The sequence below is a fragment of the Temnothorax longispinosus genome, chromosome 11, assembly GCF_030848805.1.
Source record: "Temnothorax longispinosus isolate EJ_2023e chromosome 11, Tlon_JGU_v1, whole genome shotgun sequence".
Taxonomy (NCBI): Eukaryota; Metazoa; Arthropoda; class Insecta; order Hymenoptera; family Formicidae; genus Temnothorax; species Temnothorax longispinosus.
The window spans coordinates 11,553,667-11,571,609 of NC_092368.1; the positions used below are offsets into that span (position 1 = coordinate 11,553,667).

Consider the following 17,943-nt stretch of genomic DNA (forward strand, 5'->3'; position numbering starts at 1 on the left):
TAGTAAATTCTTTACTATTACAATATTTAAATCGATTTAATTAGAGGGGTGTGAGGGGATTTTATTAATCCAATAGGAGCTGTGTTGTAAGTCTGACAAGTTAATCGGCGTGTATTATAGTTGATTAAAGTTGGAAAAATATGTAAATATAGTATATAAAAAATATTATTAGGCTACTATAAAATCTAAGCTCAGTTCGTAAATGGTTTATTTAATATTGATTAATAATATTTTTGATAAAAAAGCCGCCTAGAACCTAGAATGAAAATATTGGTTTAATTCTAGTTCAGACTATAGCCACATATACTTCTTCTGAATAAGAAAATTTTAGCTTTTTGCGTTTCAGATACCTAGAACAGCTAGAATTATTTACACCGTCTGTCATTTATGGTGACCAGGATATAACAGAAAAAAAGAGCATTTTTGTTACTTAAAAAATAAAAATCAATTTTTAAAATAAGGTGAAGAGAGAACATGCAAAGTTTAACGTTATTTACTTTCTTCGTTTCCCTATAAAAAGTTCCTGAAAAATATATATTTTAAAGATCTTTTAAATCAGAATACTTCCGTTAATAATTCTTTACATTCTCTTCCCGACAGAAGAGATTTTACCACTTCTCAATATAAATATAAATTTATCTTGTTATGGTTTTATTCGATTATTCCGGCGTTTTTATATTTGTGATTTAATTAAATTATTGTTTACTTTGTTTATATTATTAGATAATTGTTTAATGTTTTAGTCTAGACTAATGTTTAATGTTTTAGTATGTAAACTTGAACATTAATTATCATGTTTTTTTATATTTATCTTCTTCTATCGTAGTAATCCGTTCCGAAGAAGACTAAGTACAGTCGAAACGTTAAGAATGTGTATTATTTATTTAAGAAATTGTTTTTATTTTAATTCAATATCTCTCTGTTGTTGCTCGTGGCCGCTTATAAACATTAATAGCTAATATAAATTTAATAAGAGTAAAAAGAACATTATGAACTACTTTTTTTCTCGATATAGTTAATATGTAATTATTGTTATGCATTTCAATATTAAATTTAAATACTATTATGCTAAAGTAAAGGTTTTTAATGTAAGACTTTTTTTGATATAAGAGCAAATTTGCCAGAACGGGGATTTCTATACATTACATTTACGAATTTTAGTTTTTATGTTTATAAATATTTTTTTAATTAATTATAATTGCAATCTTTATATTTATAAATTTCAAATATATATATATACATATATATTTATTTATTTATTTATTTATAAATATAAAAATTAAAATTTGTAAATATAAACGTAAATGTAACGTATAGCGCATCGTCGATTTGCCAACGCGAGACTCGGCATTCGGCGAGACGCGAGGAGCGATACCCGAAATGCATGGCATCGTGGCATAGCCGGCGCGTGCTAAGCAGCTACGTCACAGCTCAAGCGAGAAGGAGACAGCAGATCGTATGTCTGCCCTTCTCTCCCCGCTCGAAGCTTGCCGAGTGCCGAGACTGCCGAGAGCCGACTGGCATATCCCCTCCATCTGAGTAGTTCGGACACGAACCATGTGTGTACCGTTACCGTAACGACGTAGTTAACGTCCACTTTCTCAGGCGGCGCGTCAGTATACGTCCGCTGGAACGGAATGATCCCGGTGGCCGCTCTCAGGTTTCTCTTTGATGTAAAAAAGTTAAATTGGTTGAAAAATAAAAGTTGTCCGGCTAACTTCACACCGGAAATTTCATTTTTATTTTACAGGAAAACGACTAACCACCAAACGATCGGACTAGACTACCAAAGACCACCAAACGACCACCAATCGATTCCAATTAATAAAAGTTCGATACGTTGAAGTTGTCCGGCCAACTTCATAGAGGTTCTGATGTAACTATAAGCTAGTTACAAGAGCGCAAGGTTCGCAACAGTGTCACTCGACGCAATATCACCAGAAAGTCACCACTAGTGTCGAACTGCAACCAATCAGGCAAGGCCGCTCACGCAGATCACCAGCTCTGGTAAATTAGCCGGTCAACTTCGACTTTATTAATTTTCATATTTTTTTATCGTTTGTTGGTCGTTTGTTGGTGATTGTTGGCCTAATTACAACGTTTGTTGGTTCTTAATTTTTTTTTAAATTTAAAGAGAAAAATTAGCATTAAGTTAGCCGGAAAAATTTTATTTTTAATTTCAAAAAAGCCTAATCGATGCGTAATCGTTTGCTGATGATTGTTGGTCTAATTTTAGCGTTTGTTGGTTTATTATTAATCTTAAAAACGAAAAAAAACGAAAACTTATCTCACATATTAAAGTAATCGAAGATTGGTTTATTTGCCTACGACTTAAGCTTTATTTCTATCAATTTAAGGCTAACATCTATAAAACTGCCATATGAATACGGGCCTTAACATCGGCAGAAAATCGCAAAAAGATAAAGAAACATGGTGGTTCGTGGGAAGCACACACACACACACACACACACACAACGGGGGGGTGCGAGGGGGGGGCTTTCGGCCCCCCCCCCCCTCCCCTGCACCCACCCCGCCGGTAGGCTGCGTGGACCTCGCTTTACGACATAAAGTACATGTTAAGTTGTAAAACGAAATTATAAAGCACATGCATGGAGGGGTGCAAGGGGACTTACTTGCGTGAACGCACGTGAACAGAAAGGCTTTTCTCCCCTGCACCCTCCCCCATGCATGTACTTTATAATTTTGTTTTACAACTTAGCATGTACTTTATGTTGTAAAGCGAGGTCCACGCAGCCTACCGGCGGGGTGGGTGCAGGGGAAGGGGGGGCCGAAGGCTCCCCCCTCGCACCCCCCCGTTGTGTGTGTGTGTGTGTGTGTGTGCTTCCCACGAACCACCATGTTTCTTTATCTTTTTGCGATTTTCTGCCGATGTTAAGGCCCGTATTCATATGGCAGTTTTATAGATGTTAGCCTTAAATTGATAGAAATAAAGCTTAAGTCGTAGGCAAATAAACCAATCTTCGATTACTTTAATATGTGAGATAATTTTTAGTTTTTTTTCGTTTTTAAGACTAATAATAAACCAACAAACGCTAAAATTAGACCAACAATCATCAGCAAACGATTACGCATCGATTAGGCTTTTTTGAAATTAAAAATAAAATTTTTCCGGCTAACTTAATGCTAATTTTTTTTTTTAAATTTAAAAAAAAATTAAGAACCAACAAACGTTGTAATTAGGCCAACAATCACCAACAAACGACCAACAAACGATAAAAAAATATGAAAATTAATAAAGTCGAAGTTGACCGGCTAATTTACCAGAGCTCTACCGTGCGTCCGTGTGAACAATTCAGTGGTGTGTGTACGTGTTCGGACATACACCACTTCATAGAACTTGAAATTAGTTGGTAACACTGAAACCGGAGTTTCGCGTTGTCACCACGCGAGGTCTCCAATATCAGTTCGGCCTTTGCTTTAGTTGACAGAGTTGACATTACCGACGTCGAGAAAGTTCGGCCTTAGCTTTAGCATCCCCTTAAATGCGGCAACTATTAGGTCACGACCAGCCGCAAGAAAAATTGAATTGAAACTGGTGCATAGAAATAGAAGAATGGAAGGTAATTATGCATAATAGCGACGTCCTCTCCGATGACCTTGATCTTGACATATGTTGTGAAGGTCACCCTACTGAGTGACCTACAAAAGGTTTTAGCCGTCGGTCATTGTTTATTAAAAAGTTATAAACAAAAAAAGTTTGAAAAATATAGCAGCTATTTTGAGTTTTGGAAGGCATAAACGACTAATATAAACGTCTTTTTTTTAAAGCAGAGAATATTTTATTTCACGACGACCGTCGTCGTCGTCGTCGTCGCGAAATAAAATATTCTCTGCTTTAAAAAAAAGACGTTTATATTAGTCGTTTATGCCTTCCAAAACTCAAAATAGCTGCTATAATTTTCAAACTTTTTTTGTTTATAACTTTTTAATAAACAATGACCGACGGCTAAAACCTTTTGAAGGTCACTTAGTAGGGTGACCTTCACAACATATGTCAAGGTCAAGGTCATCGGCGAGGACGTCGCTATTATGCATAATTACCGAGTGGAATTTGCAAGACGATATTTAAATACGCCGCAGGAAGTATGAGATGCAGTAATTTGGATGGATGAGAAAACTTTCTCATCCGCAGAAGACGGAAGATATCGAGTCTGGAGACCTGACGGTCAACGTTTAAATCCTAATTACGTCCTTCCTTTAGCACAGAGTGGAAGAATTATAATAGGATTCTGGGGATGTGTATGTCCTCCAGGGGATTATTGCGTCTTCAAGAAATTTCTCCGAGAATGGATGCTGAAGAATACGTTGAGATTTTAGAAGAAGTTTTAAAACCTAGCCCGAGACAAATATTTCCAGAAGAAGAGTTTCCGACCATAAAAATTGTGCAATATAATAGTGGTGTCCACTCATCAAGACTTGTTCAGGCTTGGTTTGATGTAAATCCAGATTTCGAAAGAATTCCATGGCCAGCAAAATCGCCAGATCTAAATGTTATTGAAAACGTTTGGGCCAAGATGAAGACCTCGTGGAGAGCTGGTCAACTACGAACAAAGGAAGCATTAAGGATTCATGTCCATAATGTCTGGAATGAGCTATCATTCGAGCCAAACTTTACACGGAATTTAGTTAATTCTATGCAAAGGCGGCTGCAATTGGTGCTAGAAAGTAACGGATTTTGGATACCTTATTGGTATGTGGAATATCGACACGATCCAAAGAAAAAAAATTGTTTTAATTGACAAATTACAGCCCGATATACAGTCAATCAAAGTCGCCGGGTTAGGCTAACCCATGTCCGTACGGAACGTAACTTTTTTATAGTCTGTACCCTGAGGCTTAAAAATATTTTAAGTGTATATTATCTAAAATTAAGAGACCTATACTGCTAAGAGACTAACAATAAGTGTAACAATAAGTGTAACAATAAAAAGACAATCAATGTTGTGTCACACACAGTGCAGAAGGTGACTGAGAGCCGGGAGGTGGTATCCAGCGATGGTAAGCAATTTTTTACAATATAAACGTGAACGCGGACCCCCTCGCCCCGCGGCGCCCGAAAACGCGAACGCTCCGCGGCGCGGCGAAAACGCGGTCGCCCCGCGGCGCCGGAAAACGCGGACCCCTTTGCCCCGCGGCGATGGAAAACGCGGTTCCACCTCCCCCTCCCCCGCGGTATACCTACCCGCGGTATACCCCTCCCCCTCCCCTGCGACGCCCGTAAACGCGGTTCCCCCTTCCCCTCCCCCGCGGCGCCCGAAAACGCGGTTCCCCCCGCACCTCACCCCCCTCAGATCCCCGAGTTAGAACTAATATAGCTTACCTACTCTTGATGATGACCGAATCGACGTTGCATCGTATGTTTGATCTCGATCGGTGCATCGATGCAAGATTCGATCAATTGGTCAGAATACTTGCGGCGGTCGATGCAAAGTTTGCGCAGTTCTCCGATATCGCGTCCACCGTAACGGATCCCAAGGAAGCGTCGAATGTAATATACGCTAACGATGCGTTCAATACAAATCAGCTCATCGATTGTGAGCTTGCAGCTTTAGTTTTTTAGCACGTAAGATATATTGTATAAAAGGAGAGTTTAATAAACAGGCTTTTTTTTACACCTAAATGAACGCTGTAATTTCTTTGCGTGCATGTCCATCCCTACCTAAATTTTATCATAGCTTCGATGCGGTCTATCCGTCATTTCTTTCTTTTGTCTTGCGTACTGCGTCGTAAAAAATAGTGCGAAATTGTTTAGTCTACGCTATAACTGCCCCCTTTTCCAAGAAAACATTTGTTTACAACGAACATGTTCTGACAGGTTCGATGCGTTATCGGGTCGATCATCGTCCCGATAACGTCATTTTTTTCTTTGTCTCGCGTACTGCGTAGATAGATTGTTTAGTCTACGCGATAACACCCTTTTCCTAGAAAAATGTTGTTTACGACGAACATGTTCCAATAGGTTCGCTGTGTCATCGGGTCGATCATTGTCCCGATGACGTCATTTCTTCCTTTGTTTTTTTACGTACTGCGTCGTAAAAAATAGTGCGTAGATAGATTGTTTAGTCTACGCGATAACACCCCCTTTTCCTAGAAAAATGTTGTTTACGACGAACATGTTCCGATAGGTTCTATGCGTCATCGACAAAACACGCTCCTACTTAGTGCGCTATTGAGTTAATCTTACCCATTGTGCGCCACCTAGCAGCGTCGTTGCGAACGTACCCCGCGGCGCGGCGAACGCGAACGCGGACTTTCCCTCCCGCGGACTCCGCGGCGCGGGTGAGTCATCCCGGTGACTCATCCCAGTGGTATCCCAAGGTCAACCCCCTTCCCTCCCCCTTTCCCCGCGTAATCCGATATCCTTGAAATCCGATATCCTTGAAATCTGATATTTTTGAAATCCGATACCCTGTCCCCTCTCCCTCCTCCCTCACTCCCGTTATCTCCTTGTAATCTGATACCCTTGTGCAACCCGATACCCCGCCCCGCCCCTCCCTCATCCCCCTCGGAGCTCCCGGAGCTGAACTCTCATTATAACTACTTATGTTCGAAGTCAGATATTAGAATGATCTCAGAAAAGATGTAAGGACGAATCGGGGCGGCGAACCGCCCTTCGCGCAAACACGTGTCACGAAACACTCAAATCGAATAACACGCAACGACTTATTCTCACACATACTCACGCATCCGAAACGTGCAACCAGGGGGGACAAACTTCTCTCTTGTAAGAGGAGGAGACACTTTCGCAGCGCCACCTGGCTCTGTCCCTCCGGAAACAGAGAACTAAAATAGGTCACGTGACGAGAGTGGGGATAGATGCCATATTCGAATTGGGTGTGCGAGAGCGTGTACATATCAATACACAACTGTCTTCTTCTTCTCTTTCGGCTATTGGCTATGCGATTTCGGATCTCGTGAATGCCGAGTTGACGAGGCGACCAGGCAATGCGTGACATTGGCTGCGTTCGGGGAGCGCGCTATCAGCGCTATTTGCTTATTCTATCCTTGTTTTACACCTGATGAGCGATAAAGATAGAACGATGCAGGCACTTTATGCTTTGAGCATAATAGCATAATGTGTCAAAAATTGTTCTTAAGCTCTAATTTTGATAATTATGCATAGTACACACTTAGTATGGATAGATTTCAGTCGCATAATAACGCATAATAAGACCCCCCGCGCAGCATAACCCGGTTCTCGCATAATTATCGCATAAAGTCCGTTTTTTGCCGCAAAAAGTCCATTTTTTCACTTAAAATACGGATTCGAGGATTATGTTTCTATTTTATCATTTATTAGACGTAAAATATGGATATAATGACACAAAAAATAACGCTGAAAAATCCAAAAAATTTTGTATTTTAATGTGTAAGAAGGAAAGGACAATGCATAACAAAAATAAAGTGTTGGATATTAAAACACATATAATTACTCAATAAAACACAGAATGCTTCAACACAGTCAAGTCAAGACTAGCGTATCACTCGTATCAGGTATAGTACATTAAATAAAAACTTTCAATTAAAATCTAAATAAAATATTGAAATATTTTACTATTCCTCTACAAAACTAGGAAACTTAAGAGAACTGTAAGAGAACATAAGTAAGATGGTTCTCAGAACAATGGAATGTAAATTCCTATCACATTGTAATAAACAAATAAACAATCACTATATTAATCAGGTTTTGATAAAATTTTACAAAAAAGTAACATAAAACGCAACATAAGATTTATATGTCGTCCAGATCATCGCCAAAATACATGCAAACCATAATTTCTGTATTGTCCGCTTTCAGTCTGCATCGCTTAGGACTTAGTACATCTCCATAGGCAGAAATAGCTCTTTCACTATCTACATTAGAGACAGGCATATGAATGACTTGTAGACATGTAACAGCAAACTCACTATGGCCCGCATGCACTCCGGCGACAATCCGGACGACATATAAATCCCATGCTGCGCTCCACGTTACCCTTTTGCAAGATTTTATCAAAAACCTGACCAATACAGCGATTGTCCATTTGTTCACTACAATGTGATAAGAACCCACACTCCACCGTTCTGAGAACCATCCCACCTATGCTCTCCCAAGCTTCCCAGTTTTGTAGAGGAACAGCAAAACATTTCATTATTTTATTCAGATTTCAATTGAAAGTCCCCGTTCAATGCACCACACCTGATACGCCGATCCTGACTTGACTGTGTTGAAGCATTCTGTGTTTTATTGAGTAATTATATGTGTTTTAATATCCAACACTTTATTTTTGTTATGCATGCATCGTCCTTTCCTTCTCACACATTAAAATAAAAAATTTTTTTGATTTTTATTTGAAAAGAATTGTTAAAACTCAAGGATAAAGCTCTCAATAACAATAAATAAACTAACAAAGGCATAATCGCGCAAAAATAGCGGATCTAGCCCGCATAATTGGCGCATAATCACTAGATTTTTTGCGCATAATGAAAGCATAATCAGGCATTTTTTCCTGGCATAATTCATAGGTGTTCAAAAGCATAAAGTGCCTATAGGATGAGCTCAGCTGTACTCAGCCGCGCTTTTGCTGTTTGTTGACGAGGGGATTAGAGAGGAGAAGAGAAAGGAACGACGGTGCTGCCTCTATCGCTGTCCCCCCGTACTGCCACGTCCGTCGCCCAAAAATCCAGCGAGTTTGTCCCCCCTGCGTGCAACGACTGATTTTCACGCACACACACGAAAATCTTACGCAACGACTTACACTCCCGCATACGCACGAATTCGAACAACACACAACGATTCACACTCACGCATACTCACGCATCCGCATGTTACCCAACTCTCGGCGGTCGGCCTCGCTATGCCGAGCCATCGGCAGACGATCGTCTTCGCTTCGCGTTACCAAACTCTCGGCGGTCGGCCTCGCTATGCTGAACCATCGGCAGACGATCGTCCTCGTCTCGCGTTACCCAACTCTCGGCGGTTGGCCTCGCCATGCCGACCCAGCGGTCGACGATCTTCCTCGCCCCGATTCACCAACGCAACGACCCGAATCGCGGATGATTCCGCGGGTTGCCACGCGAATCCCGAAATTTCTCGCATCACTCGCTCACGACAAAACCCGGTGATTCCACGGCACTGCGCCAATCCTGACGACTTCACGGTCTTACCTAAGTACTCTACATGTACACTAACATCCGCGACACGAATTACACAATAGCGACCCTAACATTTATCACGAATACCGTACACACGCTAACGAATACACAAAGTGACTGTCGGCCGCGACGGTCACTTCTCGGGGAGGGCTTATGTGGTCTCTACTTACGTGAGGATTCGCTCTCGGCGGGGTCCCGGCCTGGCTTCCGATTCAGCCTTCCCGACACAAGAGAGAGCGCAAGGTAACGAGTGGCGCTCATTCTCCAGTAACAGATTTGGTCCGCTTTCCCAAGGTAACTGACAGCGCGATACAAAATGGGGCTAGCGCCTCGAGCGAATCTTCTACCGCGGGGACGCCAGAGTGGTGACTTTACAAAACAATGTCCCACGAAGAGCCTCCGGATCGATCGTCGAAGGATGTTTTCCTTGCTCGGTCCGGCACGACAGTGCTGAGACGATGGCTCCTCGGGATTGCGCCGGTTTCCCGCGCCTGCGCCGTGGCGCGCCGCCTGCAGTGTCCGCCAATCCGAGCGCGCCTTCCATGCGCCTAGCGCCGCTCTTTTCTGCGGCGCGGTTGGAACTACTCCACCTCTGCGCGGCCCCTTTAAATAATTCGGCTGTCCGGGCCGCGATTATTTGGCCGGTTTTACGTGGGCCAGGCTGGCCAGGCCACGTCCACCGGCAGCCCCTCGGGGTGGCGACCACAGGGCTGTACTTTATCAGGACATCCCCCGGGGTCCTTTAGTTTTCAATTTCAGCGGTGGCCGAGCCCAGGATCGGATCTCGCATGGCGAGCCTTTACGTTGCGCTTGCGGGGAGGTCCGAGCGCGACCCGACTGACAACTATGTCCCTCGATCGTCTCCTTAGTTGTGTCTTCTGGTTTCTCTCTCGTTCCGACTCAAGGCCGTTACATAGTGGCACGGTCACCACCGGCAATTCTCTTAAAGTCTCAGTAACGCAAATTAATTAAATACAAAATTGCCCTCCCCCGCTCCGAGCGAGGAAGCACTTCCGACCTTTCCCTCGGCCGAGCCCGTCCGGGTGGCGGACGCGATTTGTCACGTCACAACAGTTACACTAATTTGGGGAGAACTGATCATATTATTTCTAATAAGCGCAAAAGAGGATCTAGAACGGCGTCATAAAGTTAAAATATTACTAGAAATATTATGATATAACATAGAAATTTACAAATGTAAAAATTTAAAGATGCCTAAATTGACTTAATTCAATTCATGAAAAAATGTACCTACTTCGATAAATAAATTTAATCTTATATCCTTAAAAAACTGTATTATAATATACTGATTGTAATTATAAGTGAAAAGGAATCTCTCCTAAATGACTTACAATAATGACTGTACAATAATAACTGAATGATGAGTACTGTTAGTACCAATGAACGTACAATGCGAATGCTGGTAACGAAAATTTATTAAATGATAGGAGTACAATTATTCGAGCACGATGCGTACCGGTCGCGCGTACCTCGAAAGGCGGGCACTTGTCATTTGTAAAATCGTTTGTACAGTTCACGCGTTTCGGACATCAACCTTACTTAGAGGCACTCCACGTTTCAATATAATTTATGCGCAATAAAGAATTAAATAATAGTTAGTGACTGGGCAAACTCCGAGCGATCGATATACTTGGCGGTTGTTAGAGCGACTGACTGCCGCGGTCTCGTATACCGCGGATTCGGGTGTCTCCCCTTCCAGGTTCGACAGTTTACACTCGAGGCTCACACGTGATGCGGCCGTGCGGCACTATCATTACAAATACATACACATCCCGCCCACCATTAATAACAATTAATCCTAACGCTTGATTGCAGATATCGCAGGCAACGCATCGGTTAATGGGAGTTTACACAATTTGTTTACGCTACGCTTACAAATTCCATTAGCAGTTTTAAGGGTCGCAACACGCACCCTTTCGTCGGTACCCTCGTAAACCTGGATTACTTTTCCTAATTTCCACCTTAATGGCGGCGCATTGTTATCTTGTATCAAGACAACATCGTTAATGGCTAAATTGTCTCGCTCGGACGTCCATTTCGTTCTGCCTTGCAGTGACGTCAAATATTCTCGGCTCCATCGCTTCCAAAAATCTTGCGCGATTCTCTGAACCGCTTGCCAGCGATCGAGTCGATTTAAAGGAATGTCTGTTACGTCAGCATCTGGAAGAGCAATTATTAAATCACCTGTTAAAAAATGTCCCGGTGTTAGGGGTTGTAAATCGTCTGCCGTGGACGGCAACTGGCAAATCGGACGCGAGTTCAGACATGCTTCAATTTGTATCAACACGGTAGCCAATTCTTCAAACGTCAGAAGACTTTCTCCAATAACGCGTTTTAAATGAAATTTGCATGATTTTACCCCAGCTTCCCATAACCCCCCCATGTGAGGTGACGATGGTGGGATAAACTTCCACTCTATGTTGTGTGAAATGCAAAACTCGTTTACGTCTGGCTTCCCATTTTTGAGTAGACGATATATCTTACGGAGCTCATTCTTGGATCCCACAAAATTAGTAGCGTTGTCACAATAAATGCGCTGCGGACAACCTCGACGTCCCACAAAGCGTCTAAGCGCTGCCAGAAAGGAAGCCGTGCTAAGATCACTGACCGCCTCAAGATGGACGGCCCTTGTTGAGAAGCATACAAATAAGGATATGTAAGATTTGTTGGTTTTTCTTCCGCGGCCTCGATTGACCAATGTAGTAATAGGCCCGGCAAAATCTACGTCAATTGCGGAAAATGGACGAGTCGGGGTGACTCGATCTGCGGGCAACTGACCCATGATCTGCGATAATAGTTTCGGCTTGTTGCGGAAACAAGTTATGCAATCATGTGTGATTTTTCTGGCGATGATTTTCCCTTTGAAAGGCCAATATTTTTCTCGAATAGAATACAACAATGCCTGTGGACCTATATGCAATAGTCTACGATGTTCCTTTTCGAACAACAACCTCGTGAATCTACTATCGGATGGTAGAATGATTGGATGTTTCTTCTCAAAGGCCACTTGAGAGTTTTGAATTCTGCCGCCCACCCTGAGAAGTCCTCTCTCATCCACAAACGGATTAAGCGACAATAATTTGCTACTAGATCGAATTTGTTTCCCCGACAATAGGCTTGACATTTCCTCGGAAAAATGAACTCTCTGCACCGCTACAATCAATAACTGATGCGCGCGGCGAATCTCGTCAATTGTCAGAAAATCCAAATTACGATTGTCGCGATTCCTCCTAACATTAAAGCCGAATCGAACGATCCAAGCCAGAATGCGTTCGATCCTTGACAGTGAAGAGTATTTATTTAATAAGAACTCCGTAACGTCATTTGAAATGCCAACGCTCACGAAAACTCGCGTACTGGAAACCTGTTCTGCCCGAATGGTTTTCTCGTCTTCCTCGGTAAGACTCAGCGTTTTCATCTTACGTAGCTCGCAATCATCGGAACGTGACAACCAATCGGGGCCCTCCCACCAGATTTTGCTCTGCCTCAAAATTTTCAAGCTTGTACCCCTCGAAATCAAATCCGCAGGGTTCTCGTTTCCGCTCACATGATGCCAATGTCTCGACGGAAGAATGGACTGAATCTCAGCAGTTCGATTCGATATAAATAACTTCTGACACGATGGATCGCCGGCGATCCACGCCAGTACTATCTTAGAGTCGCTCCATGCGTGCTCCTCATCGAACTTTATCCTGAGAGCCTTCTTAACGCCTTGCACCAAATGTACAAGCACCACAGCACCGCATAGCTCAAGCCTAGGCAGCGTGATAGTCCTACTTTTAACTGGTGCAACGCGTGCCTTTGAACATAATAAGAAAGAATTAGAATGGCCGTCTGCGTCGATTGTTTGCAAGTAAATACAAGCCCCGTAGGCCCTCAAAGATGCGTCGCAAAATGCATGTAGAATGAAGCGCACCACATTGGAACTCCGAATTACTCTACGAGGTACTTGGATCGTACTAACCTCTCGTAAATCTTCCGTATAAGCCTTCCACGCCTGACGAAGATCCTCCGTCAACGGCTCATCCCAACCCAGACTCGCTAACCAAGTCCATGCATGATCAACTTAGCTCGAGTCAAAATGGGTCCGATCAATCCGAGTGGATCGAACAATTTAGAAATCATTGACAAAACCTCGCGCTTGGTCTTAACTGAACTCGTTATAGGCTCGATGGAAAACTGAAACATGTCTGATTTGGGATGCCAACCCAAACCCAATGTCTTTACGGCACTTGCGTCAATCTCCAACACCGACGACTCCTCGACTCGATCGACGGCAAGCGGCTCAGGTACAACTCCCTCACGATTTGAGCGCCATTTGTGAGTCTCAAAACCCCCTTCGCGTAACAGACTCTCCAATTGTGAGACTACTTTAATAGCTTCGGGCTCGCTATCAGCTCCTGTAATGATATCGTCAACATAAGAATCCTCTAGTAGAATTCGCGATGCTAGTTCAAACCGGCTAGCCCCGTCTTTGGCTTGCTGTTGCACGGAGCTAATTGCTTGATGCGAAGCGCTAGTTTGACCATAAGTCACGGTATTCAACCAATAGTCATCTACCGGATCAATCGGGGAAAAACGCCATAGAATTCTCTGATAATCGCGGTCGTCCTCGTGTACTAAAACCTGGCGATACATTTTTCGCAAGTCAGTCGTGATCGCAACGGCGTGCAAACGAAATCGCAACATTATGTTAATTATGCTATCCTGTAAGTTCGGTCCCTTCATCAACGTATCGTTCAATGAAATGCCCGAGGTGGTCTTCGAGGACGCATTGAATACCACTCGCAGCTTAGTAGTTGTGCTTGATTCACGAAGAACGCCATGGTGCGGCAAATAGGCTGGATTCGGTATTCGAGCGTCCCCGGTGACCTTAGACATGTGATTCAAGTCGATATATTCCCGCATAAACTCGGAATACAATTTGTATAATTCCGGTTCCCGTTGAAATTTCCGTTCCAAACAAATTAAACGCTTCATCGCGATGTCTCTCGATTGTCCGAGCTGAGCCCTGTTTTCGCGGAAAGGTAGTCGAACGACAAACCGCCCGGACGCGTCTCGCTTTGTTGTGTTTGCGAAATGATTCTCGCAGTACTGTTCTTCCTTCGACAACCTTGTGTTGTTATCGGTGTATTCTTCCAATTCCCAGAATTTCCGCAAAGTATCGTCTAATGATATTTGCTGCGTAACCAAACATACATGATTATTTGAAGGTTGGTGATTGGTCGTCCGGCTCGCGATCAAATGTTGTGGTACTGGGCCCGACACAATCCAACCGAACTTAGTGTTTTGTAATGCCGGCAAACTATTCCCGAGTTCAATCTTACCGGCTTCCAACAATTGAAAAAAGAATTCTCCGCCTATGAGCGCGTCAATATGACCTGGATTGTAAAAGAACGGGTCTGCCAATTTTAGATTTTCTGGAATCGACAATTTTGATATCTTAATGGAAAACGAAGGCAAATTTTTGGTTATTTTCGGGACAACCAAACAACAAAGGCTCAACTCGAACTTCGACGTTCGCGATTTCATCGAAATTTGACAACCGTATTTTATCGCGCAACTCATATTATTTAGACCGTTTATGGATTCGCATACGCTTTCTAATTTTATGTTCAATCTATTACACGCTGCTAAAGTAATAAAGTTGACTTCGCTCGCACTATCCAATAATACACGCAATTGATTATCGTTATTATTTGATTCGATATTTACAATAGCCGTTGACATCAGTACTTGCTTACGCTCGCCTCGGGCGTGTTGAACCGACATGTTCCCCGATGACTCGTTATTACTGGTTGATGCTCCCATCTCCGTGTCCGCCACAGAGCACAGCGCGGTCCCGGATGACTCCCTCGAACGGTCCGCCGAACCACCTGCCGAATCCGCTGACGAACAGGATGCCCGCTTCACGATGTGGCATAGCGTGTTGTGCCGCTCACCACATTCTCGACATGAACCGGACCTGCAATCTCTCGAAAAATGATCATTTCTGAGACAATTGAGACAAAGTCTCAATCGCTTAATTTCCCGGATTCTATCCTCAACGGATAAGCCCAGAAATTGTTTGCACGAATAAATAAGGTGCTGGCCTTGGCACAGGTAACACCGTCGCTCCTGTGTGATTGTTGACAGTGTCGTCTTGCCTTGTGCCTTTGAATTCAACGATCGCTGTTTACTCGTTTTGTCCTTCTCGCGAATGTCGTCCTTTGCCTTGCTGACGCTTTCGCTGTCCGAAGTCGCTCGCCGCAACAGCTGACATTGCCGCTGCAAAAACTCGATCATCACGCTTGTCGTCACACCGTCCCTTTGCTCGATGTGCTCCTCCCAACGTCTTCTTGTCGCGTTGTCCAAATTCTTCTCGATCAAATAAATAATTAGATCTCCCCATGACTCGGTAGGGAGTCCCATTGCTTGTAAAACTCGCAAATGTTTTTGAATATGATCCACTAAGTCTTGGATCGCACTGGCTGTTTCTCGTTTCACCAATGGTAGCTCGAACAAACACTGTATGTGCCGCTTCCGAATGCCTCGCTCGTCATCGTATCTTTTCTTCAACAAGTCCCAAGCGATGGCGTAATTGTTCTCGGAAATGTCTATCGACTCGATTATTTTAGCGGCTTGGCCGCTCAACGAACCAACCAAATATTGATGCTTCTGCACATTAGTCAGATCGCTGTCGTGTATCAACGTTTTAAATGTGTCGGAGTATCGCTTCCACTCTTCCATATTTCCGTCAAATGACGGCAACTGGATTACTGGCAATTTTACGTGAGGTTCTCGTGCGGGCGTGTTAGATCGCGTACTTAATCTTTCTAGTAATTGATTTTGCTGTTCTATTATTCGTGCCAACGCACTGTCGTCGCTTTCAACCGACCGCTCGGCCATTCTCTGAATCAACGTTGTCTGCTGCTTTAGAACTTGCATCACGCCTGTATCACTGTTCGAAGTCGATGCACTTGTAGAAGGGCCTGTGGACGGCGGTTTGATTCTTTCCGCCAACTGCAGCAGAGCGGCTTTGGTCGAAAAGTATCGCTCATCAAACTCGCTTTCCTCTACTTCATCTCTTTGCTGGTATTCCTCCTCAGGTAGCAGCAATAGGAGGTTCTGCGCTACAGCCTGGAATTTCGAATGCGTGTCCTCCAACGCTTGAAGGCGGGCCGTAATTTCTCCCGGTAGCACGTTCTCCGCATCTTTCTCAGCCTTGAGGATGAAGTTTCTTATGTTCGTTATTTTTCCCTTTAACCCGCTTCTTTGCTTGCGGAGATTTTCGACGCTCATCTTCCTCGTTGTACGTGCACGACAAACTGACTATTATACTTGTCTTCTGTCCCGACGAGGGCCAGAAAGAGGAGAGGATGAGGTGAAAACACGATCACGTGAACTCGAACTGACACTCGGATTTCAGCGAGGTCGACCGAACGTCTCTCGGTTAACGACTGTTTCTCGAAAGTTTATAATGTCTGCCGAACGCACTAAATGCTCACTCGTTTTTAATGCACACCCTTGTGGTCGGCGCGCGCTAAGACCGGCGGCTCCTCGTCGACCGCAACCGCGTGCTTCGGAACGTGCACCCTATCCGGCTCGAAGGACCATTGTTAGTACCAATGAACGTACAATGCGAATGCTGGTAACGAAAATTTATTAAATGATAGGAGTACAATTATTCGAGCACGATGCGTACCGGTCGCGCGTACCGCGAAAGGTGGGCACTTGTCATTTGTAAAATCGTTTGTACAGTTCACGCGTTTCGGACATCAACCTTACTTAGAGGCATTCCACGTTTCAATGTAATTTAGGCGCAATAAAGAATTAAATAATAGTTAGTAACTGGGCAAACTTCGAGCGATTGATATACTTGGCGGTTGATAGAGCGACTGACTGCCGCGGTCTCGTATACCGCGGATTCGGGTGTCTCCCCTTCCAGGTTCGACAGTTTACACTCGAGGCTCACACGTGATGCGGCCGTGCGGCACTATCATTACAAATACATATACAAGTACATAGGATGACATATTTATAGGAATTAATTAGATCGTGAGCAAATGTCTAGATTAAGGGCGACCTCACCGATTTTAATAGCCTTGACATATATTGTCAAGGACATGGCTCTGACTAACTTGTAAAAAATTTTAGACGTCACTCGTTGTTCATTAAAAAGTTATGAACAAAATAGTTTAAGAAATATAATAGTTTGTGTTAGTGCTAAAGGAAGTAATTTGCTGATGTGTGTATAGACAGTACACATGTAGGCGGAGGAGGAGATGCCGCCCCTTCACCGCAAGCAAAGGTAAGTAGGGGTGGACTTCGGTTCGTATGGAAAGTTGAAAACCCGAACAATGATAGACTTCGTCCTATAAGCAGGGGCGGGATGGATCTCGCTTTGCGTGGAAAGTACAATGCTGTCCAGAGAAAATTCACGCAAAGTAAGATCCAAAATTTTTGCAGTCAGAGCCATGGCCTTACTAATATATGATCATTGAAATCGGTGAGGTTGCCCTTAATCCAACATTTACCATTTATTGTGTTGAATTGCTCAATATATTTAAAAAAACAAGTTTTAAAAAAAAATCAATTTTTATGCATGATTGATGGATGGAAACTAACTTGTAATAAAAATTTCAGCTATATAAAGAGAATAAAACTATTGTCTGATTGTTTCATCTATAAGTTCTACTCTTCTAGCTTTTTTATTTTTCTTGAATGTTCTTGCACGATATTCTCCAAACTGTTATAAAACTCCGAATTTACCGCAAAAAGGCGCTT

General features: G+C 43.2%; 1 protein-coding gene across 1 annotated transcript; it reads right to left on the reverse strand.

Moving 5' to 3' along the window:
- Positions 1–7,753: 7,753 nt before the first annotated feature.
- Positions 7,754–16,458, reverse strand: LOC139821406 (uncharacterized). Its single transcript, XM_071792411.1, has 5 exons — positions 13,386–16,458; positions 13,142–13,218; positions 11,956–12,976; positions 11,053–11,337; positions 7,754–7,875 (listed from the first exon to the last, which is right to left on the reverse strand). Exons 1-5 carry the CDS (start codon positions 16,456–16,458, stop codon positions 7,754–7,756), a joined length of 4,578 nt encoding a protein of 1,525 aa, XP_071648512.1.
- Positions 16,459–17,943: the final 1,485 nt, after the last annotated feature.